The following is a 25,740-nucleotide window of genomic DNA, read 5'->3' as shown; positions in this document are numbered from 1 at the left end:
CAAATTTGCTGACCTTTCCTGTGCTGACAGGCGGCTGTCAGTAGTATGCTAACGAGAATTTCATTTTGAAAAAATCATTTATCTGTCCATTTAAGGTACAGATGGTATTCAAGAAGGAGTGAGAAAGTACTGCTTCTCTGAAGAAACTCTTAGTCTAGATAGAATATTTTTAAAACTTACGTATGGAATTATTCCCATTAATATATAATTTTGTTGCCAAGAACAATGATTGTCATCTATTCCAATTTTCAATTTTCTAAACTGCTTAAACGTCTGCAAAACATGGTATTTTAGTGGGTGTTGTCCTCGTTTACTTAAAAATGTGAAAATGCAACCACATCCAATTAGTTTGCTAGAACATCAGAGAAATTAGCCAAGTTACAACAGATACTGTATGATCTCATTTATATGTCGAATCTAAAAAAGTTAAACTCATAGAACCAGAGACCAGAATGGTGGTTGCCAAGGCCGGGGGCTGGGAGGAGGGGGATCTGGCGAGATGCTGGTCAAAGGGTACAAACTTTCAGTTCTAAGACGAATAAGTTCTGGGGATCTAATAGCCTGGTCATTACAGATAATAGTACTATATTGTATATTTTAAATTTGCTAAAAGGTAGATCCTAGGTGTTCTCACCACACACACACACACACACACACACACACACACACACACACACACAAAAGATAACTACGTGAGGTGATGGGTGTGTTAATTAACTCTGTTATGTATGTGTATATACATACACATATGTATATAAAATATCACATTGTGTACCTTAAAAAGTCAAATTGTACAATCTAAATATATACAACTTTTATTTGTCTAAAGGAGGTATATGTAATTGTTAGATATGACTGAAAAATGTTTAAGGTATGATTAATATTTGATACATCATTATTTCATAAATGTATATTTGATAAATAATTTACTAAATGAACAAACTTAACAGACAAAAGAAAATTATTTTAAAATATTATTTATGTAATTTCATCTTTTCAATGATTTGTTTTATATTTGTATATAACATGCATAAGATTACTATACTGCTACAACCGTGTAATTTTTAATTTGATGAATATGTATATTTTGGAGTTGAGTACTTGACTTTTCCCTTTCAGGTGTAATAAAAAAAAAATGTGGAGACACTACAAGAAGGAAAGGTAATGAATTCAAGACCTGAGATCTAGCTGAATGCTAGTGATCATAGGATCTCAGGCAGGTTACCTAATCTCCATGGGCTTTACAAAGAAGGTAAGATTAGATAATCTCTAAGATCAATTCCAATCCTAAAATTTGTTCTGGAATGTAGTTCAACCTTTCTCAAAAGCAGTCACACCTTTTACATGTCCTCTGTAATAAACTTAAGTTTTTCATACAAGAACATTTCATAAACATCTGCTAAATGAGTAATCACATTTTGCTTTATGTTATGAAATATCACTACTCCACCATCTCAGATAATTTCTTCCTCATATTATCACTGTTAATTTTTCCTAAAACAAACGCTGTCTTCGAAAATATACTTCACAGTTTATCTCCTCTAGGACGTCACCCCAGTTAAACTGAGGATATAGTGATTATTCTCACAATAACAAAATACCTAGCTCCAAAACTGAGAAGGCTACCTAATTGCTCACAAAAATTAATCAGCATGTAAGTTCTTGGTAATTGTCATTGCCTTCACTGCCTTGGTAGCTGTCATTTACATTTATAAATACTAACTCAAGTATTTTATTTTTAAATGTATAGCACAAGAAAAGAACAAAGAAAAGACACTAAAATGCCGGATACTTTACATATGACATTTCAACAAATCCTTATAAAATGTGTGTGACGTATTATCAGACCCATTTTATGAGAAAACAGGGTAAAAATGGATGAGTCCTTGGCCCAAGGTTATACAGCTAGTAGGAGGTTGAGATTTTTAACCCAGATCTGGTGTCTCGTACACCATGATCAGAAAGAAGCAATATTCTATTAGTGCAGGATGTAACTGGAACAAGATGACTTCTGGTAGTAGGATTTTAAGTGGTTCAGAATATGAGGTGAGATGCTAAGAAATCGAAAAGAGAGTGAGCAGAATCAGAAGGGTATCAAATAGAATTTATGAAACTTAGTTAACTGCATGTTCAAGAATTTAATCTTAATGGGTTAAGAAGAAAGGGTTCTGAGACTGGTTTAATAGGACACAGGCTCAGGTTTGAAATTAAAGGAGAAAGAAAGAAAATAGGCACGAGAATGTCAAGGCAAAATGAAGAAACGCAGGAAAAGAAAAGCAATAGTCTTCAACAGGGTATATATTAATTGGTGATGAAACCAGAGGATGAAATTTTAGAGAGAAACACATAGTTTTAAAATTGGACAACAGATTCTAGGAAAAGATAAAATCGACACATAGTAATGATGTTTAAGCGGAGATAACTCACACACAATTAAGGAAAGATGATGGAAACATATTTTCACAGATAGCATTCCTGAAGAGTCAAAGAATCTTTTAAAGAAACTTCCAAAAACAGTTGCTGAGGAAGAAGAGAGGGGCCTCAACATGAATAGGTCATATCCAGAAAAAGATAATGCTTAAGTCACAGTAATCCGCTATGACCAGAGTAACGGCACGGATGACCTTTCACTTTGATCATGTTCAGAGAAGCGGCTAGAAATGTGTTAGGAGTAATTACGAATTCATTTCCCTAGGCACTATGGAAATGAAGGTTGTCATATATAAATGTTTTATACAGATTGCTGGTTATCCAAAACCAAACATTATCAGAGCATACAGTATTTGCAATTGGTTGGAATTATGCTTTCAAAAATCATCTAAGGCCTATAGCAAACGATTAATGCATACTTTCTTGGTATCTTAATTGCTATTAAGAAAACTGGTTCACCTCAGTGAAACAAAATAACACTCCTACTCTATTGTACAGTAACTTCATCTTACTCAAAAGATACCTAAAGCTTTAAAAACCTTAAATACAACTGGGGTCTACCTTCTGACTGATGTGAAGACAATGCATGTATCAAGGCTTTTATGGATTCGTTCCAAACATTTATTACTTTAGTTAATTAAATGTTTCAGGGATATGAATAGTTGCCTTTCATTATAATTTGAAGATTTTTTTTTCTTTTCAAGAACAAAATTAACAGACTTGCATAAATTCACGTACTTTTTGTTGAATGACAGGAATCGTGAAAAAAAAAAGAGATTTTATTCTGGTAAAACTATGATGGCTTGGAGTACCTAATACATAAAGATAAATTAGACATAATTATTCCAGTTAAGACAAATATGTTCCTCATTCCTGGAGAGAACAGAGCTACTTAACGATAAAAGATATTTGTTCAAATATTAACCAATTAGGTTATCTTATCCTATGCAATGGTCGTTGTTATTGTTTGGTCACATTTAGAAAAACCTTTTATGAAGCACCTATCCTGTGCCAGACACGTTGTTTACATTACTTCATTTAATACAACACGATTTTGAGTAGGTGTTATTATTGCATTGGAAACTGATCTCAGATTCAAACAATTTGTAGATGATGACATAGCTAGTTCAAATGATAGATCTATGATGAAAAATCAGGTCTGACTGCAAAGCACATCTCATGATGCCAAGCTGCGTTTATATCTCTATGAGATCTACTAGGTTTTATTCAGGAATATATGTATCAATATTGCCTCCTGGGAATGACCTTTATTTTAGAGCTGCAATCAGCCCACAGCCTACTTTTTCATTTTAATTATTGGCATGATGCCTGCTAAATAACCATGTTGAGACTATAGCATTACAGCTGGTTGGTAGCAATCTCGAATTTAAAAATGTTGATATTTTTGCTTTCACTTAGTAATCATCTTTGAATCTTTACCTCATACTTTATTTTAGAATGAGGTCTCTTTCAGTGTAAGAGAATGGTTTCAGAAACCAAATTATAATGCTGCCAGAGACACATGGATGTTTATTTTTTGAGTAAAACCAGGATCAAAATTTATCTTTGTTTAACATTTTTAGTTAGTCTATGATGTACCTTTAACAGTCTACATTTAAGAAATTAAATTTGAACTTCTTGGAAAAAACAAACGGTCATTCAACACGCTGACTTCAATACAGCGTCCCCTCCTGTTCTCTTGATCCTGTGAGATGAAAATAAAGATACCATTTTATGTGTCATTCTAGGAGTTACATATTTTGGAGGCCAAGAGAAGCTTTCTCTGCGAAGGGGTGACAGGGTTAAATATTTGCTACAAGTTGGCAACAGAAACTAAAAACTTCTACAGTAGGAGTCACACCTGTATTCAACCGATGGCTGCCTTTCCACTGCCTCTCACTTGATCTCTTATTATTTACCGTATGTATAAAATAATTTGAACTTACAAAGAAACTTTACACTTAGGAATAAAACGAAGTAGGGTAACTATATGCCTCTGCTCAGAGCAGCCCCAGTTTATGCCTGTAGTTCCAGTGGAACTGTTCACAGTCCCCTTTCACTCTCATATTGTCCTGGTTTGATGATGCATGGTTGTGATTGAACACAGGCACTGAACTAGGACTACAACAGTTTCTGGAATTATCCTCCTCTCATCGAGACACATTTTCAAGCCACAAATTGAAACAAGTCTTAAATATAAACACCTCCTAGCAAATCCTCCTATTTCACACATTCCTCTGTCTTCCTGTTACTCTTACAGCGGACACACGTATCCCTCTGCGGGCCTTTGAACAAATACCGTAAGTTATTAAAGGTGAAATCTTTCAAAGAGATCTGGAATCCCTTTGATTTTTTACTATTAGTAGGTAATTTTAGATGAATTTACAGGCTTCTTTGTTTTTTTTTTAAACAAATGGAGATGGCGAGACTCTCAAAGATTAATAAGGAATTCTTAGCCCAGGCCCACATCTGATTTTGAAGTTTATGTTCAGTAACCTTAGCTTCCTCATTTTTGCCTCTCTTTACCGTATTTTGTGATTTTCTCTTTTCCCAAAGGGGTCCTTGGGTGTCCTCAGACCACCTTTAACAGGAGGATATGGCATCAGCCACTTAACGTAAGTCCGTGGACTACCTTCCCAGGGCTCTTTCACTTACTGCTGTATCTTTAATTACGGAGGACCTCACTACCTACTACCTTGCTCCAGGTAGCTGGGTATCAGCTCATAGGTGGAGGTACAATTTTTCAACTGGGAAAGTTTTCCCCTGGTACTGTATGGCCTGGACGTGTACATTGCTGCCTAGACTTCCAATAGGCAAGGCTGACTCAGACCTGACTGTCTTTCCTTTTCCTTAGAATCATTTAGAGTGAAGATAAAAGAGGGGAGAAAAAGGAGAATATCTTATTTTAGTAAATCATTCTTCTGTTTAGGTATTTTATTTTTTTTTAAAGATGAAGCCATTGATCTCACATTAAAGCAGCCCAAGACATCTCGATATTTAAATTAAAAATGCAATAATAAAAAGGTAATTTAATATGCAATTTCATACATTAATAATTAGTGAAGCATTACTGAGCTACAAGGTAAAAAGCTATGGGAACATAGCTAATGAACTATCAATGCCAAAGTAGACTTCATAATAAAACAAGACTTTAATAAATCTTTTATTAAATAGCTACACATGAACCACTTGGTTAACATCTAATAGGTAACTACTAAGCTACTTAATTCACATATATAAATGAGGAACTTGCAGGCAATTAACATTACAATTGCTGAAGGTCAGGCTTCTCAATGAGAGCCTCTGTACTGCACCTTTAAGTGCTGCTGCTATCCTGAGTCAAGTGTATGCTTTTCTTCAGCTGCTCTATATTCTGGTAGCAGCTATTATTATGTACTGAAGCAGCTGAAGTATAAAGTAAACAAAGGATGAGCTACAGGCTATCAGATGCCCTAAAAATGAATTACACAAAGGATAAGAAATACTGAGCTCAAAGAAAAGGAGTCTTCAGAAAAATTCTAAGCAAGTACTGGTGCTCCACCTAGGCTCTGACTGTTATTTTTAGGAGATGATGAGATAATAAGAATATGCTTATAAATAGCAAACGCTTGTTCAGATCTTGATGTGACTCTAGATCTGAAATTCACTGGAGATGGGAGACCAGAGCTACTCTATTTACTGGGTAGAAATGTACAGTACACAACAATATCAACTGTCTCCAGCAGAAGCAAATGTTAAATTCATTAGAGAAAGGAAATAAAGACTTTTATGGGAGCAAGAAACTGCTGGTGGGAAAAAATGCTTTTTAATAAATCAAAATGAAAGCTACATTGAAACAGATAGGACACATCTTTTATGTCTTCTGTACCTAGTTTAGGTGCAAATGACTGAGATTTTCATGGATTATTACTTGTCACTTGTAACCAGCTATTATCAGTATAAGCTGAAAGGAGAAAAGGGGAAGAGACAAAGAGAAAAAAAACCAGAGATTCTTATCTACACAGAACTGAACTTCAATCTTTCTAGCTTATATCCTTTAAATGACAGCTTCAGAAAAGTGACAGTCAGTAAGATGAGTCTATGTATAAATAGCAATAATTGCCAAAGATGAAACTCCACACTAGATTAAAAAAATAGTTAAAGGCAGACGCAAGTCTGGATAAAGTTGTTAATACAGTTGAAACTGAGAATCATACTCAACAGGGAACCTTAACTAAAAAAGGAAAAATCAATGATAAATAAGACTGGTTCTTCACCTCAAGAGTTCCAACCAAGTGAGACTATTAAAGAAACCACAGTGGCACTGTGTCAGTACAGTGTGAAGTTTTCACACCACTGCCTAGGTTGATTCACTGAGTACCTGCAAGCTGAAATGTCATTTCTTTTGATTAGTAATATAAGATGTGAGCACTGAAAAAGGAGAAAATAACAAAACTATACTACAGATTAAAAAAATTTTAGCATGATGTGCAATTTTTAGATTCATTATACTTTCTATACATGTGTGTGAGAATATCAACTGGTAGATTTTTTTTTCTATGTCAATTCACAGAACTAAAAAATGTAATTCCACTGATGGTTCACTAATGGTATTGCTCTGAAATGGAATTTCAAATGGTATGGCTTGGAAATCACCCTGAGAGTGATTTCCTATAGGTCTGAATTTAAAGAAATCAGCTACAATTTCACATACAGCTACCATGGGTGGTCCTCTTAAAAAGCTACTTTCTTTCCTAACTTCCCACCAACAAACACTCATTAGTACAATATGAGGAATAAAAAGAACACACCGTATCTTTCCTCCCAATTATTCCAAATAACTGTACTATAAGACATGGCTTCAAGGAATACCAACTTTCCTATCACCGGTTTTTGAGGCTTTGTATCAATTACCACATCTCTTAAACACATTTCTGATGACCTAACTTGGCATATTTCATAAATATTTGTCAAAACAATTATTGTCAATTACAATGCAATTATCCATATTCAATCTGATGACTCAACTGGAAAATTACTTTTTTCCTAATAAGATTTTTTCCAAATGACAATAGTGAATCAGTGTTGATTAGCTGTTTGGTGTGTGCTAATTAATGACACTGGGTAAATTTAGCTCTGTGCCAATAACCTCAGGAAGAAAAAAAATCTGTGTACATGACTCTGTCTTTAAGTGAAGAAATCTGCTGTCTGCCTGCTTCTCCTCCACTTTCTAATTTCTCCCAGAAGAGTGTTCAATAATACAAAGTAAACAATAAAACCCAGCTACTCTTGGCTGACACTATAGATAAAAAGACAAAGGTTCTTTGGAAACTTGTTCTTAGGTCAAGAGTAAAAGAAAAGACAAAGATTTTTATTGTTGACAACCAGCTGTGAGGATCTCCTGCTTGCTCATCCGCAGGGCAGAATTGCTTTAGATCATGCAATTAATGGCAAAAAAAAAAAAATAGCAATTTATTCATCGTGAGATCTGTTTCTTCATCCAGAAGCTAACTGAAATGCTGATTTTAGCCAAGGGCTCTACTGGGTAGGGCATTTGGGGGAACATCCTCCCAGGAGGTCCCAAGTCCTCTGGTTTCTGGCTTTATGTGGTGATGAGTCTTTCTCTCTGAACCTATAGGAATCTTAGGGCAGGGAAGAAATAAATACTAACAGGAGTGTTAGGGGCACTTTGCTGCAAAGCTGCCAACAGGAGACCCATGAGGTAGGACGGCACACTCTTTGCTTGTGTGATACGTGATACAAAGGAGACGCTGAAGGAGGAAGGCCAAAGGAAGAAGCCAATGGATTAGCTCAAAAGAGCTCTTACTGATCTACACTCTTGTGTGAGAAGGTTGCTAAGCTGGGCCAAGCTGTGCTAGAAGTTGTAATTGTTAAGAACCTCACTGAAACACCAGTACGTATCAGAGAAAGAGCACTGAGCTCCTGGAAGTGAAGCCTGAGCGGGGCCCACCGGCCATGGTGCAGAAATGGGGCAAAATGATTTCATACAGTTACAGATTCTCAGCTGCATGATGGTGACCAGAGGATGGAAATTTCAGGAATGGAGTTTCAGTTCATCAAAAGGAAGAACTTCCTAATAGAACTGTCCAAGCATGAATGGGAATAATACTGGAAGGAACCTGCAAGGTCCCATCTCCCTCATATTGCAGACAACTAAAATACCCTTAGCAAATGGTCATCTGACTCATGCTGAAGCATCGTCCATGGGAGTCCACTATGATTTTAGGATGTCATGGACAAAATGGAGTCTGTGAAAGCAGGGATGTCTAGAACCAAGTAGATGCTCAAAATAATCACTGAATCGTGGGACTGGGAATCGCATTTATATTTCCATCTTTTTCTCTACATGCCTGATAATCTGTAGACAAGAAAAATAATGGGTAGTAAACAAAAGTTTCACTGAAGCCATTTATTCTTATCGCTCGTAGGCTACAAAATGTGAGAAAAGGATGGGAAAGTTCATCGGCCCAGCAGTGAAAAGAGTACCAATAATCCGGAACTGTTTCTAGAGAAGACAAAACAGAAAGTATATAGGAAGGGTAAATCTCTCTCAGTGAGGAAAGGGTTGGACTAGTTTATCTTTCCATTTCAGATATTTAAAAAATACAGTTTGTTGACTGTTGTCAAACATGCATTCCCCACGCAGGTACACTGTGTAGTCCTAACAATCAAATACTCTGAAAGTCTCTAATTCAGGACTTACCTGCTTTCCAGTGGTACATTACTGCCAAGGACCCAGCTGTCCTGCAGCTGGACGGACTCGGGTGTGGTTTGCAGCTCGGCGGGCAAAGCAGCCGGCGGGGCCGGACTCTGGTTCCTCCTATTGGTCAGGGAGTTTCTATTGAGAGAAGTGATGGAGGGATGATGCTGGGCAGCGTGCTGCTTATGGGAAGGTGGCAACGGCTGCAGGGTGGACTGGCCTTGGTTGTTTGCAGGTTGCTCTGAAAAAAGAGAAGGAAACTCATTATATACATGTGTACGTGTACATACACATCTATACACACTACCAATTTCTTGGGGATCCACTGTAGAGGAATTAGCATTAAAACCTGCATATAAATTCACAACCTAATACATTTGCAGATTATTCTATTAAACGGGTGTTCAGTGACATTCTCTAAGAGCAAGTTTACCCTTGATACACAAAGTTCTAATTAATATACAACAGATGGTAAAATTGCTTTTGGTTTTAATTTGTTTCAGATTTTTTTTTTCATCTGGTTTTATTAACACCTACAGAAAACAGCATCTGACAGGCTCCCCTAACGTGCCTTCAGATTTCAGCTTTTTTTAACAGACCAACCCTGAAATTAAATGGGTAATTTCAGTAGAACACAAAGGTTTTAGAAATGCATATAATCCCTATAATTATTTAATGGAGTTTTTTTAAGCTTTATTTAACTGCAATAAATTATTACAAGCTAGTGGCTAAACAGCAGTAGACTACTCTAGTTTAGTGCATTTCAAATAAGGCAGATCTGCACTATGATCTACTAATAGACGCTAAGTATTCTTTAGCAGAAGGTCACTCTGTGAAGCAGATGTTGTTTCATGGATATTTAACAGACTGAATCACAGCTGATTACAACGTCAGAAGACTCATATACTTAATGACCGTTACATCCATTAGAACACACACAGAACAGATTTTCCAATTTCACAGTATGCAGCAGAACTACATTCTGGAGTAAGTCATAGGTGACCAGAGCAACTCATGCCACTATGTCAGTGGTACAAATATTTTGTTCTAAACCAGAATCATAAAGGATCCAAGCAACTTCAAAATATAAACACAACAGTAGGTTGTCACCAGGAAAAAATTCCCTAAAGCTAATAAGTCATAAGTTAAAATACACAAATGGATGGAACATCTGAGACCCACTTCTCAATCTCATTACCTAGCTTTGGACATGCTAGAATTCACAAATACTACATTTTAGCCAACAGACAGATGACTCTTTAATTTAATGCTAAACTTATTATGGTTCTGCGCACATAAGATGTCAATTTTTGACTAAATGCAGTTCAAAGTGCAATATAATTTTAAAGTGATGTATTAAGTCATGCTATTAATACAAATGCGCGTATTAAAAGAGAGTAGGAAACACAGGGACTATCTTTCATCTACAACACGAACTCCAGCAGTGACTCTTAAGCCAAATTACACAGTCTAACATTGTAATTCTGGTTGCATGAAATGAATACACAATGCGTAATAGTTCTAATATATAGTATCAAACCTCTTTACATGGTACAGTAATTAAAATAACTCCTCCCAAAGCATATAATATCAGTAATTACTACATATTTCCAGTAGCCTCTAATAATGCATATCATATCATTTAACAGCTAATAATTTCTTAGTCTTGAAATGAGGGACATAGATCACACCTAAATCTATGAAACAGAGCTGTTTCCTTGAACAGTCACTGTTCTTGAAGACTCCCCTACTGGAAACTACAGAAATCTTGGTCCATTGTTTTGGTGCTCATGAAAAATTACGGGCATCTAATTCTCAAAGTGAAATTAGCCTTTGAAGGAATGGCAGGGTTAAAATAGCACATACAGTTTTAATTGTGTGAGAAAAAAAGAAAAAACAGTTTAAAATTCATGGAAGGGGACTTCCCTGGTGGTGCAGTGGTTAAGAATCTGCTTGCCATACCCAAAGCAATTTACAGATTCAATGCAATCCCGATCAAATTACCAATGGCATTTTTCTCAGAACTAGAACAAGAAAACTTACGATTTGTATGGAAACGCAAAAGACCCCAAATAGCCAAAGCAACCTTGAGAAGGAAAGACGGAGTTGGTGGAATTAGGCTTCCTGACTTCAAACTATACTACAAGGCCATAGTGATCAAGACAGTATGGTGCTGGCACAAAAATAGAAAGGAAGATCAATGGAACAGAACAGAGAACCCAGAAGTAAACACAAGCACATATGGGCACCTTATCTTTGACAAAGGAGGCAAGAATATACAGTGGAAAAAAGACAGCCTCTTCAATAAGTGGTGCTGGGAAAATTGGACAGCAACATGGAAAAGAATGAAATTAGAACACTTCCTAACACCACACACAAAAATAAACTCAAAATGGATTAAAGACTTAAATGTAAGGCCAGACACTCTAAAACTCCTAAAGGAAAACATAGGCAGAACACTCTATGACATACATCAAAGCAAGATCCTTTTTGACCCACCTGCTAGAATCATGGAAATAAAATCAAGAATAAACAAATGGGACCTCATGAAACTTAAAAGCTTTTACACAGCAAAAGAAACCATAAACAAGACAAGAAGGCAACCCTCAGAATGGTAGAAAATGCTTGCCAACGAAGCAACTGACAAAGGATTAATCTCCAAAATATACAAGCAGCTCATGCAGCTTAATACCAAAAAAGCAAATAACCCAATCCACAAATGTGTGGAAGACCTACATAGACATTTCTCCAAAGAAGATACGCAGATGGTCAACACACACGTGAAAAGATGCTCAACATCACTAGTCATTAGAGAAATGCAAGTCAAAGTCACAATGAGGTGTCACCTCACACCAGTCAGAATGGCCATCATCAAAACATCTGGAAACAACAAATGTTGGAGAGGGTGTGGAGAAAAGGGAACTCTCCTGCACTGTTGGTGGGAATGTAAGTTGGTACAGCCACTATGGAAAACAGTTTGGAGGGTCCTTAAAAAACTACAAATAGAACTACCATATGATTCAGTAATCCCACTCCTGGGCATCTACCCAGAGAAAACCATAATCCAAAAAGAAACATGTACCATAATGTTCATTGAAGCACTATTTACGATAGCCAGGACATGGAAGCAACCTAAATGCCCATCAGCGGATGAATGGATAAAGAAGATGTGGCACATATATACAATGGACTATTACTCAGCCATAAAAAGGAATGAAATGGAGCTATATGTAATGAGGTGGATGGACCTAGAGACTGTCATACAGAGTGAAGTAAGCCAGAAAGAGAAAAACAAATACTGTATGCTAACTCATGTATACGGAATCTAAAAAAAAAAAAAAAAGGAACTGATGAACCCAGTGACAGGGCAAGAATAAGGATGCAGATGCAAAGAATGGACTGGAGGACACAGGGTTGGGGGGGTAAAGGGGAAGCTGGGACGAAGTGAGAGAGTAGCATAGACATATTTACACTACCAACTGTAAAATAGATAGCCAGTGGGAAGTTGCTGTCTAACAAAGGGAGATCAACTCGATGATGGGTGATGCCTTAGAGGGCCAGGACAGGGAGGGTGGGAGGGAGTCGCAGGAGGGAGGGGATATGGGGATATATGTATAAATACAGCTGATTCACTTTGGTGTACCTCAAAAGCTGGTACAAGAGTGTAAAGCAATTATATTCCAATAAAGAGCTTAAAAAAAAAAAGATGGAAACATTAAAAAAAAATCCTTCTTATTTATTACTTTTCAGGGTTATATATGTCCAATCAAGCCTGTTAATTACATTGTCCTTATAGATTTTTTGTCTGCTTGACCTAACAACTACTGAGAGAGGTATATTAAAATTACCCAATTTGATGGTTAAAAAAAATAAAAAAAAAAAAAGAATCCACTTGCCAATGCAGGGGACATGGGTTCAATCCCTGGTTCAGGAAGATCCCACAGGAAGCCCATGTGCCACAACTACTGAGCTCATGTGCCACAACTACTGAAGCCCATGCACCACAACTACTAAGCCCATGCTCTAGAGCATGTGAGCCACAACTACTGAGCCCACAGACCGCAACTACTGAAGCCTGAGCACCGCCACAAGAGAAGCCACTGCAACGAGAAGCCCACGCACTGCAACAAAGAGTAGCCCCTGCTCACCGCAACTACAGAAAGCCTGCACGCAGCAAAGAAGACTCAATGCAGCCAAAATAGATAAATAAATAAAATTAAAAAATAAAATAAAATTCATGGAAGATTTATTATTCAGGTATCATTTATCTAAATGAGCTTTGTTGTTCCCAGCATCCGTGCATATGATTAGAATCTCTATAGATGTCTTTAACGAACATCTGAAGAAGCTGTTTATAAGATGATATAAAATAAGCTACAGTTATGAGGGCCTAGACGAGGTCGCCCTCGTAACAAAGAGAGAAAAAACAGAAACGTTTCAAAAGGACAAGTATTAAGATTGTGCGTAAAAAGCAGCAGATGACTGCATGTTTTTAAGTACAGCTCCATGAAAGAAGGGCATTATGTTATAGACAGGTAACACAGAATAAAGGATACCTCAGATAGTATACTGTGTCAAGGGAAGCGCAGTGCAGTAGAAGTCAGGGTGCGGAATTCCCTTCCTTCCTCTGTCAGTCATCATGATAGAGAGCCTCTGTTTCCTCATCTGTAACATGGGAAATGTTTGGGTTGGCCAAAAAGTTTGTTTGGGTTTTTCCATGACATCTTATGGGAAAACCCGAACGAACTTTTTGAACGATACCATACTATTGTCCCATCCAGGTATCAGTGCAATCGAAAGAGTCAATGAAATGCACTCATTCAATCATTTAGTCACACACTTAGTCATTCATCCCATAGACATTTATCAAGCTTCTCCATTCCAAGGATCTGCTGAGTCAGTCACAGGTGAAAGCACTGCATAAATGGTAAAGCATTATAAATATTGATTGTTAGTGAAACATGAGAAGATGGAAGACCTGTTACCATCGTATATTTCAATACGTTGGATTTAAGATTCTTATTCTTTTTTTAACTTTAAAAAAGATTTGATTTTTTATTAAAGGATTGTTGAGTGATAACATTGTGTTAGTTCCTGGAAGATTCTTATTCTTAAATCAAAATATAAATAGTGGGTTAAAAATGTCCACTTAAGGTTTCGAAACTAATTAGTTTCTGCTGTTGCTTCCTCTGGATTCACTCATTCGTTTACAAGTATGTATCAGGAACTTACAAGGTACAAGACACCATGCAAAGATCCTTCCTTCTTCCAGTCGCCTGAGGTTATTTCAGCACACTGTGTGTTCTGTCTGCTGAAACCTCTTTTGATTTGCCTACCTAATTAGGAGGCCTACCGATAAAACAAATCCAGGTAATGAAAGCTAGGTTCAATCTAAAATTTGATGGAACAGAATAAGTGCAGAGTCTGAGCAAGACGGGATGGATGGCCAGAAATTTAAATTCTGCAGCAGACCACAACAGAAGCAAAATCCGAGGACTCGGCTGCAAGTTGATGCTAGTTCTAGAGATTCCGGCTTACAGGACGTGAGAAGTAGTTGGAGTATGTATTTATTTTTACCAACGTATTCAAGATAGATTATGTTTATAAAGTATAACAGGATAAAATAAAATTTAACACAGAGAGGAAGACAGAACACAAGAAAACTGAAAGTGGGAAAGATAAGATAAAGCCAGATATGAGGTGAGTGGACAAAATGCCTGCTGTATATATATAGTCCTACACATTTTTAAAATAGGGTACAAATCTGACTCTAAATTACATTGTTGAAAGCACAAACAGGGAAATATGATCAGTTACATGATCTGAAGCGTTTTTAAGATCAAAACGTTTGCTTAAGAAAAGTACTGAGAATAGAGAGAACACTCTTTTAATCTCATAGGAAGACGGATATCCAGGGAAAATTTTATGACCAAGGTTCAAAGTGGGCACAAGAAAACAGAGAACAGGGTTTAGACTTGGAGACCAGCACTTAGAATCTAATACAGGCGGGCAGACTAACACAGGAACAACCCAAACATCACCTGCAGCCTTTGCTTTAAGCTAACCCACTGATGCAGGCTTTGCATAGGCTTGAGAAAAAGTTTTAGATAAGACCTCACAGAGCCACCAAGTTCAATGTTCCTGAAACAATAGCTCTAAGAGTGTCATTTTATTCCTGGAAAAGTCCAAAGGCTTCCCAGTGCCTATAAAACATAAAACTAACTCTAAAGGCGAATGTGATACTTGTTCAAGATAGCCCCTCAAATATTTTTGCAAACGTTTCCCCCATGAATCCTCTTGACATGTCCTTGTTCTAGTCAAGCTTGCTGTACCCACTATACCCCCCAAGGCTTTCCACTTCTGTATAGTGCCTTCTGCCTGAAAGACATTTTCCTCCATCATCCTATTTCCAAACCCTGTGTGTTTCAGGCTCTAAGAATGATGACCTCCCCTTCTGTTTCCTTCAAGTAGAAATCAGTTATTTCTTCTCTGAGTCTTCTTAGATTCTTTTATCCTTCTTTTCCACGGCTCTTTTCACTTTCCCCTCTGTATCATACTCATTTTATAGGCTTCATGTTCCCTGTTAAAACTCTATGGAGGGCTTCCTAGGTGGCGCAGTGGTTAAGAATCCGCCTGCCAATGCAGAGGACATGGGTTCGATCCCTGCTCCACGAAGATCCCACATGCCACGGAGCAACTAAGCCCGTGTGCCAAAAAAATAAATAAATAAACAAATAAAGTAAAAAAAGAACCTCAATCTCATATTAAAAAAAAAAAAAAAAAACTCTATGGAGAGTCACCTTGACCCCTAAGGACCACACGATGATAGATACTCAATAAATATGTGTCGAATGAATGACGATTTGTGAAGAAATCAATGAAGGGAGAGTTGAAGTAAAAAGTGGAGCCTGCTCATATTGTCTTTTCTTTTCTTTTCTTATTGAAATACAGTTGATTTACAATGTTGTGTTAGTTTCAGGTGTACAGCAAAGTGATTCAGTTATACATCTGTATTGCCTTTAATTGTAAGGTAATTTGCAAACGTCTTATTTCCCCAACTAAATTCTTAGATCCTGAAAGGCAGGGACTCTAACTTAAAGCTCTTCGGATTTTTCAGTATCTTCACTAAGCCTTGTACTTCAAAGACTCCTAAAAATATGCTGAATGATTGGCGATATGAAATAACACGACGTTGGCGGGTGGCAGGGTGATCTCATCCAGGCAGGGTACTATGTAACTCACTACAGAAATTGCTTTTTCAGAATATTTGTTTTGAATCATGGCAGATGTTCCAATATTTAAAATCTACCTTTTAAGATGTGCAAATAATGGAAAGATTACAGAAAATATATAAGAATGTATGATATAAATATATATGATATGAAACAATACTTAAAACATACATTATAGTTTGCCAAATATAGTACATTTTCCTTATATTTTAAAGCTTATGAGTAAAAATGCTCCAAATTAGATCTTTTAGAAAAGATGTAGGTTATTTTTCCAAGTAGTCTTCCCTACTTTTTTTAAAAAAATACAATTCTTGGCACTATGCTTACCAGAAATTATATATATTGTACCTAACTAGTGCTGTTTCTTTCAGCCTGTCTTTTTCTTCGTTCAAATGCGTACTGTTCATATAACTTTCACGACAGCCTGACAGTTGCTTGTTTTTATTTGATAAACTGAACACAAACGATAGCAGATATCTGTTCAAATTCACATTATATGAATAAATATCAGATAGACTACACTTTGCTCGTTTTGCTTCGCTCTTTGGCACCAAAGAGAGTCTTGAAAGTCGTCCCATTAAACCTATCACCCTGGGGTAAAAGCCTGGATGGTAAGATACACAGTAAGGTGTGCCAACTATTAGACCACAAAAAGCTACGTGACAATGCAGTAGATTCCAGTGTAATCAACTTATAAAACCCAATTGCAAGCAAACGAAGGCATATTCACTGAGCTGCAGTGAAGAAGGGAAACTGCCAGCTTTCCTGGAGAGCAACTGGGCCGTGTGAACCACTGAGGTAGAGGGCGCCATAGAGACAAATGACAACAAATCAGTGAGGTTTATTTTTCATGGGATATTTTCTCCAATAAGTTGCATACCTCTCCCAGCTTCCTTTATTTTATAATGCTTATTTGAAGGAATCTAAAAGATACAGGGCCTGACATACAGCAAGTGCAAAAGACAACTTGTTAATGGAAGAAATAACCAGCTTCAGGACAGAACACCATGAGGGAAAACAAAGTAACTCAAGAGCCTTGTCCGCAACAATACTATTCTCACAAGAAGTAAGAACACACTATCCAATATCTCTGAAGAGGAAACGCCTTTCCTTTAACAGGCAACAAAGCAAGAATCAGAAATGTCACAGGAATCAAAAATAAACTACTGTCTTGGCAGTTCCCAGAGAAGAGGGACTCTGATCTCTTAGTCATGAAGTTCAGGGGAGTCTCTTTTTCCCCATCTACTATGACCACCGAATCATGTCAAGAATTTTAAAAAAAAAAGGGAACTTTTTTTTTAAACCTATCTGGGCATATTTGCTGGTTTGTTTGTTTGTTTTTAATTAGAAGCCATTCCAGGCAGCCTCCAGACAGCTAGGTGCAATTCAGTCCAGCTCTCTCTGGTTCGCAGCCTTGGGCTGTGTTCTTTGGGGACCAGAGTGGGAATGGACTTTCAAACAGGAACACGGGGAGAGAAAATAATAGCTGCTGGGAGATACAAATACCTTTGTGTTGGTGTATGTCCACAGTGTACGTGTGCCCCTGCCCAGGTGGGAGGGAGTGAAAGGGGAGGTTGAGAGGAGAGGTGAGGAGGAGAAGGGGCTGGCACTTTCTTTGAGAGGCTACTCCTAGGGCTTTGTTCCACCCCGCCCCTCCCCTTTTCTGTCCTGTTCTTCCTCCTCTGCAACTCAGAGGTGGGCTGGCTGCAAATGCCCCCAGGGAAGAAACACTCTATTTTGGAAGGGAGATAGCAGCTAGGGGCTAATAGCTGTGCTGCTTTAAGATAATTGTTTGCAGTCTGAGTGGAGTCTGCAAACAAAAGACAAAAAGGGTGATGAGGATGGAGGGATGGAGAGAGGGAGGTGGAGGGATGGAGAGAGGGAGGTGGAGGGAGGGGGAAGGAGGGAGTGGGGAGATGAAGGAGAGGGGTTGAGGCTGGCGGGAGGGGAGAGAAACAGGAAAGAACAGAAACATTTTTAACTTGACCAAACTACTAGAGAACCCGAGACGCATTCTTCATTCTGTGGCTTGAGAACTCTTGGATACCAAAGACAGCAGGTTGAATATACAAATAAACTCTGGTGCTGGCCCCCCAGGAGTTTACAAAAAGATACACAGACCTTATTGAACTAGACAAACATTTAGAAGGAGCCAAGCCCATTTACTGGGGATTAGCAAAGGGTTAAAGCCTTTGTTTCTCTACCACAAAATTCATTCATTCTCACTTTACCTCCTGGCTGTATCCTTACCTTCTCCCACCTGTCTCAAAGAATACTGAAGTTTTCTGCGAAACTCACCTCTTTCTTAAAACAGGTCACCAAAACAAAACCTATAAAACACTTTGCTACTGTATATTTTATTACCACATTAAATTTTTTTTACTGAAGTATGATTGATTTACAATATTGCATTTGTTTCAGGTGTACAGCATAGTGATTCAGCTTATTTTTAAATTTTTTTTTGCAGATTCTATTCCATTATAGGTTATTACAAGATACTGGGTATAATATCCTGTGCTATACAGTAGATCCTTGTTGCTTCTCTGTTTTATGTGTAGTAGTTTGTATGTGTTAATTCCATACTCCTGATTTGTCCCTCCCTCCCTTTCCGCTTTGGTAACGGTAAGTTTGTTTTCTATGCCTGTGAGTCTGTTTCTATTTTGTATATAGATTCATTTGTGTTATGTTTTAGACTCCACATATAAGTGCTATCATATAGTATTTGTCCTTCTGTGTCTTACTTCACTAAGCATGATATTTTCTAGGTCTATCCATGTTACGGCAAATGGCAATATTTCATTCCTTTTTAAGGCTGAGTAATATTCCATTATAGATATATACCACATCTTCCTAAGCCAACTGTCTGTCAATGGGCACTTGGGTTGTTTCCATCTCTTGGCTATTGTATATGATGCTGCCAGTGACCAGAGCTTGGAGTGGATGCTCCAAGTATGCAAGGACCAAATCATAGTTAGCTTTTGCATTTGAAAATCCCAATGTAATTCTCAGGTTTAGCTTAATCTTCTGTTCCATTATCAACTAACTCAGTGACCTTATGGAAGTTGCTTTCCCTTAATTTTCTAATGGTAAACTTAGCAAACAACACCTCCCACATCTGGCTACACTTCAGGAGCTATTAGGAAAGGTGTATATTACAAATACAAAGTATTTTAGATACTGAAAGTAGTAAATTATATTTAAAAATATCTCCTTTACTCAGAAAATATCATATTTATTGCAGACATTTATTTGATATTGATATAAAAAAATTAAGTAGCCAGAATTTTCCTTACATGTGGAAAAAATTTGAATTAAGAAAATATGTTTTCTTAGTCATACCACAACTCAGTGGAGCCCAAATTGAGCAAAAATATTTACATATTCAAGGTGCTTTCTTCTCTTCTCCTTTCCCATTCCACCCCCAACACTATATAATAAGATAAGAGGACTTCCTAGGTGGTGCAGTGGTTAAGAATCCGCCTGCCAATGCAGGGGACATGGGTTCGATCCCTGCTCCAGGAAAATCCCACATGCCGCAGAGCAACTAAGCCCATGTGCCACAACTATTGAGCCTGCGCTTTAGAGCCCATGAGCCACAACTATTGAGCCCATGTGCTGCAACTACTGAAACCCACACACCTAGAGCCTGTGCTCCGCAACAAGAGAAGCCACGGCAATGCGGAGCCCGCACACCACAACAAAGAGTAGCCCCCACTCACTGCAACTAAAAGAAAGCCCGCACACAGCAAAAAAAGACCCAACACAGCCAATAAAATAAACAAATAAATAAATAAATTTATTTAAAAAAATAAGATAAGAAATGGTATAATGGAAATTGGAGAAGAGAGACCTCAACTCACTCAGAAAATCGCTCTCACATAAACTTGCTCCTCTGGTTCATTGTTTTACCTAGTGATTCTCACGCAAGCTAAGTATTTGAAAGTGAATTGTCCATTTACATACGTCTGTAAGCCTCTGGTTAAAATATGGCACTGTGTAAAAACTGTCACCACAGATTACCTGTCACTTAAAGATTTCTGACAGTTACATGCAAATCAAATGAAAATTTTAAATGTGCTTTCAAAACCATAAAATACTATATACGAAACAACATTGCTCTAATCACCTTCCTCATCAGACAACTGATTGTAAGGCTATTTACATAAAGATATTTGAGTATGAAAAATCTTAAAGATAAACAAGAAGATGTAAAAGGAAGATGTGTACTGGCCAGAAGGCATTATTTTATCACTACAGATGAACTGATTTACTGTACTTACTGAGTTAGAATTTGGTTCAGTTTCTTCAGGGTCATTCCTTGAAATGAGGATTAGAAGAAACTCCCTGGCTCAAAAGTATCCAGAATTGCTGGGTAAAATATAATAAACCTTTCGGATTAATTCATTTAGTGTATCTATTGTCTAACATTTGCCAGACTCTGTTCTAGGCAATCAGGATATAGCAGTGAACAGAACAGCCAACAATCTCAGCCCACCAGTGGAACTTGAACTTTAGGTTAATATAACTGAATTAGAAAGAAAGGATGGGCCAGAAACAGAGGGGAGAGAAAAATCATTGAGTGCATGTGAGCCAACACTGTAGCTTCCCTGGAGAGGACTGCCACTTTCTGTAATATTTCAATGTACAAGGAAGAGTCAAGAATTCATGCCTCAACTGTTACTAAGACTCCTACCTATGGCCTGGACCCTTAAAGTACTATATCCTCACTTAAAAAACCTTCTCATTGCAGAAAGAACAATAAGGAATCTTGCTCTTCTGTCTTGAACCTGGATGGGGAAGAAAATGACTCCTAAAAATTTCAGCCAGTGGCCTGGGCTTCTCTGGAGTTGGAGTATAAAGTTGAAACTTTTATGATCAACATAGTTCTGGGACCAGAAGCCAAGAAATTAACATTAAAAGTGGTGCTGGTCAACCACATTGCCTCCCTCCCCCCAAGGACCCAGAAGAAGCAAATGCAAAACTTGATTAGAAGAAGTATGCTCTCAGCCCAAGTCACAAAGGATTTCCGCAGATAAAACCCTACTTTCGATGAAGTTACAGTCTAAAATTACAAAACTTACGAGAAAATTATGTATCTTGAGTCAACACCTACAGACAAAATAAAAAGCAAGAATTTATCCTCCCAAACTTCAGATGATATGGCCATCAGGTAAAATTACAAGTATGTTTGGAATGATTACAGATTGAAAAGAGAGAAATAAGAATAAGACATGAGGAAAAAAGAACAGGCCGTTACAAAAAAAAAGGTAGAATGTGTATGCAGCCATTGAAGTTAGAAAGGTACTGAGTGTTTCAAACAATATATTAGATACAACTGTACAGAGTACCAGTGAATTAGAAAAGAGATCTGGGAAAATCACTCAGATGGCATCAGAAAGACCAAGACTTCTTAAATATGAGAGAGTAATTCAAAGACGAAAGAAGACAGAATGAAAGAAAGCTCAAAATACATTCAGAGAGAGTTTCAGAAGGTAAGAATAGAGTTTTCTTTGGAGCTAAACAGCTTTCTACAAAGTTCCTAATATCACACTATGGATGTCAAATTATACAGAATATATCAATACATTTACTCTTCTCTTTTTCATTTCATATGAATGATCTCTGCTATTCTCTTTTTTGTTATTGGATAGCAGCTTTTGTGGGTTACATGTTATTTCAAAAGTAAGTTCTCTTGAATGGCAATAACTTCTCACTGAAGATATTCTCACTTCAATGGTGGCTGCTCAAAAGTGTGTACTTAATCTAAAATGTCAAGCACCCTAACCTACTTCAGTGGGTGGAAACAGATGGAAACGGCTATCTTCTGCTTCTTAAAATAATTCCTCTTTCAATATACTTAACACTAATAATGCACTGACACATTATCCTCTACAGAATTCTTAGTTTTCCCTAACCATCTTTTTCTTTTACCAAAACTTGCATAAAACTTATATATGCGTTGAAAAATGGACCTAAATACCTTTCAAAACATCTCAGTATATGTTTCCGGATATTCTTCTACCCATTAAAAAATATTCACCTGGGAGAGTAAGCAAAAAAGGAAGAATCTGCCCCAATCTTGACAAGGAAGAACTGCTGACATACAATCAATAAACACTTTTCTCTCCTCTATGATTTCCTAATGGGCATTTGATTTTAGTGCAATTAAATTTGATTGACTTGAAATGGAGTATATGGTATGATATAAATAAAACACATATTTGTAATGTGGATAAGAACAGGCTGGAAGGCAACTCAGAGCTATTACTAGGTGATAAGTGGCTCATAAAGAATAAGACAAGCAAACTGAATATTCCAAATAATGCAGAATGTGTTATTCTTTTCAGATAACATATTCCTTATCACAAGGGAAATGTCTGGTACAGAAGAAAAAATACTAGAAAAGGAAACAGGAGACATAGGGTTGAGTACCTGCTTTAACTAACTAAACATAATCCCATATAAACTAACTAACTTCTGAGCCTCAGTTTTTCTCCTCTTCAAAGAATGGTGGTGGTGGTGGGGTATGGTGGGGTCATAGAATGAATTCTAAAGTTTTTTAGTTTTAAAATTCTCCTATTTCAGGTACTATATGATATTATAATATTTGAAACATATTAGTGTATGTTATAAATACTTAAAATTTAAGGTAATTAAAAAACCTTATCATAGCATCTTACATTATACATGTAAAACATTTAAAGGAACACAGAGTAAAAAAAATTACTTCATTTCAGGGCTTCCTAGGTGGCACAGTAGTTAAGAATCCGCCTGCCAATGCAGGGAACACGGGTTCGATCCCTGCTCCAGGAAGATCCCACATGCCGCAGAGCAACTAAGCCCACGCGCCACAACTGTTGAGCCTGCGCTTTAGAGCCCGTGAGCCACAACTATTGAGCCCATGTGCTGCAACTACTGAAGCCCATGCACCTAGAGCTCGTGCTCCACAACAAGAAAAGCCACGGCAATGCGGAGCCCGCACATCACAACAAAGAGTAGCCCCCACTCACCGCAACTAAAAAAAGAAAGCCTGCGCACAGCAAAAAAGACCCAACACAGCCAATAAAATAAATAAATAAATTTATCAAAAAAAAATTACTTCATTTCAAATGTAAATATTATGGAAACTCTACCATATTAATTCATATCATAAACACTCTACCATATTATCTTATGTTATAAATATTGAAAATAGTATTTTTATTTTCTAGATAAAACACACTTACCTTATGTTGTAACTAGTAACATCTTAAAGTACACACAGTAAAAATCATTTTATACCAAATTTAAATTTACTTCAGATTTCAACTGTTAAAGTTGCTTGTGAAAACAACTATGTAAAAAGCCAGAATGGAACTTTCAAACGTAAATAAAATGGATCTGATTTTGAAAAGTAACAATGACAATTATAATACATTTTAAAAATTACAGCCAATTAATCAATTTTAGGAAAAAGAGATTTGGCCTACTTTATCTGACCCTTTTTCTAATTTTAATTTTTTTACATATTTCAGGAACTATAGGAAAAATAAGTGATTAGAGAATACAGAGAAAATACCCAACAACCCTGCTGATCTGGTTCCCCCCAAATATTAACTTTGCCATTGAGCTTTTTCCTTAGCGTATTATGTGATATCATATTTCCTTTTTTTTTTGATATCATATTTCTTATCTGCAGTTTACTGGGTCCATATTGTCTGTCAATGTCTTACACTGAAATAGAATCAAATTTTTAGTTTCCTTCCAATCACATTATGGCCTCTAAGTAGAGATGTGTGTTCTTACAAACATTAAACAGTACACAGCTGCAGCACAGACTGAATGATATCCACAGTATCCTTCCCATTCTTGGCATTTGCAATGAGGGTGATCCGTTAAGTGGAAACCATGCTATGATGCTCTTTGATTAAAAAGGACATAGAGTCATTGTTTAAGCTGACACATGCGTACTTGCTGAGTTCCCGTCTCTACTATTATTAATTTAGGGATAATTGTGTGTGTGTGTGCATGTGCGTGTCTGCATAACACTAAAAGCCTCTTCCCAATGTATATTTTTCTTCTGCTTTAATGACTGAGCACTAGTGGAGAACAGGATGGTACAGTGAAAAGAAAACTAAATCTGGGAGATAAGAAAACCAGTATCAAAATGAGATCATGCATAGCAAAGTGACCCATAAACCGCAAAGTGGGGAGCTGTTATTGTTTGGGAGGTTAATGATATGTATTTTCTGAGGCTTTGTTGCACCTTTTAAAATAGTAAGCATGATTTGTTGAGGCTGGAAGTCTGCGTCTTTCTATAGGATGCTAATTGCCTCCAAAGCCTTCCTCTCAAAATAGAGGTTCAAAAAGAAACCGGTGACTGAGATGCTGTCTCACAGATCTTCTGATCTTTTATTTCATAAGTCTACAGATATTTTAATGCCAGTTGATTAAAATCTTCCATAGAAGAGGTAAATACGCACTAAATTTACGGCAGAGACGAATAAGCAAGACCTGGACTATGAATCTGCTCAGGCTGCCATAACGATATACTACACATGGCGTGACTTCAGCAACAGGAATTGACTTTCTCACCGTTCCGGAGGCTAGATGTCCCAGATCGAGGTCTAGCAGAGTCAGTTTCCAGCGAGGGTTCTCTTCCTGGCTCGCAGACAGCTACCTCCTCCCTGTGTTCTTATAAGACGGAGAGAGCTCTCTGGTGTCTCTTATCTGAACACTAATCCTATTAGATCCAGGCCTCACCTCTATGATCTCATTTAACCTTAATTACTTCATTAGAGGGCCTATCTCCAAATACAGTCACGTGGGGGCTTAGGGTTCAGGAAACACAAATTTGGGGGGGTGCGGACACATTCAGTCCATAACTAGTGGGTTCAAGATCCCTGTTCGAAATTTGTGTAACTTTGAGCAAATCAATTTCATGTTTCAAATTCTCTGATTCCTCATCTGTAAAATGGGGGTAAAATGTGAGGATTAAAAGAGATAATGTATATTAAAGGATTTTTATAAACTGAGATGTGCTATTTTAATGTACGGTCTTAATTTCCAGACTTTTCCCATTTATTCAAATAAAGAAATAAAACTTTCTCTCTCCCCCACCTCCTTTTTTTTCTGTCCAGAGAAGACGTTTATGTGTGAGTACGTCCAAGATAATTTCTTTCCACAGGGATGTCTTTAAAAACATTCTCTTCTCATTTCTAAATTTATAAAGGCAAATATACACCTGAATATGTTTCTAAAGTGTCTCTTAACATCATTTAATTAAGAGTGTTTACTTAGGATAACGTATCACTAGCCTAAAAGATGGAAAGAAATGTACATTGTTAGAGAAATAATTCCGTGTTTGCAGGGTGGCTGGCTAAAATGTATTTCAATCCT

The 25,740-nt window shown here is 37.2% G+C and overlaps 1 protein-coding gene across 1 annotated transcript in view; it reads right to left on the bottom strand.

Moving 5' to 3' along the window:
* Positions 1–25,740, bottom strand: part of TENM3 (teneurin transmembrane protein 3) — a 592,830-nt gene that overhangs the window by 174,633 nt on the left and 392,457 nt on the right. Inside the window, exon 5 of the mRNA XM_057696894.1 lies at positions 9,134–9,371. Within this exon, the coding sequence (XP_057552877.1) occupies positions 9,134–9,371 (238 nt within the window). The remainder of the gene's footprint in view (positions 1–9,133; positions 9,372–25,740) is intronic.

Source organism: Hippopotamus amphibius, chromosome 10, assembly GCF_030028045.1.
Source record: "Hippopotamus amphibius kiboko isolate mHipAmp2 chromosome 10, mHipAmp2.hap2, whole genome shotgun sequence".
Classification (NCBI taxonomy): Eukaryota; Metazoa; Chordata; class Mammalia; order Artiodactyla; family Hippopotamidae; genus Hippopotamus; species Hippopotamus amphibius.
The sequence above is the reverse complement of the archived record's forward strand: the minus strand, read 5'-3'. Positions and strand labels throughout refer to the sequence as shown.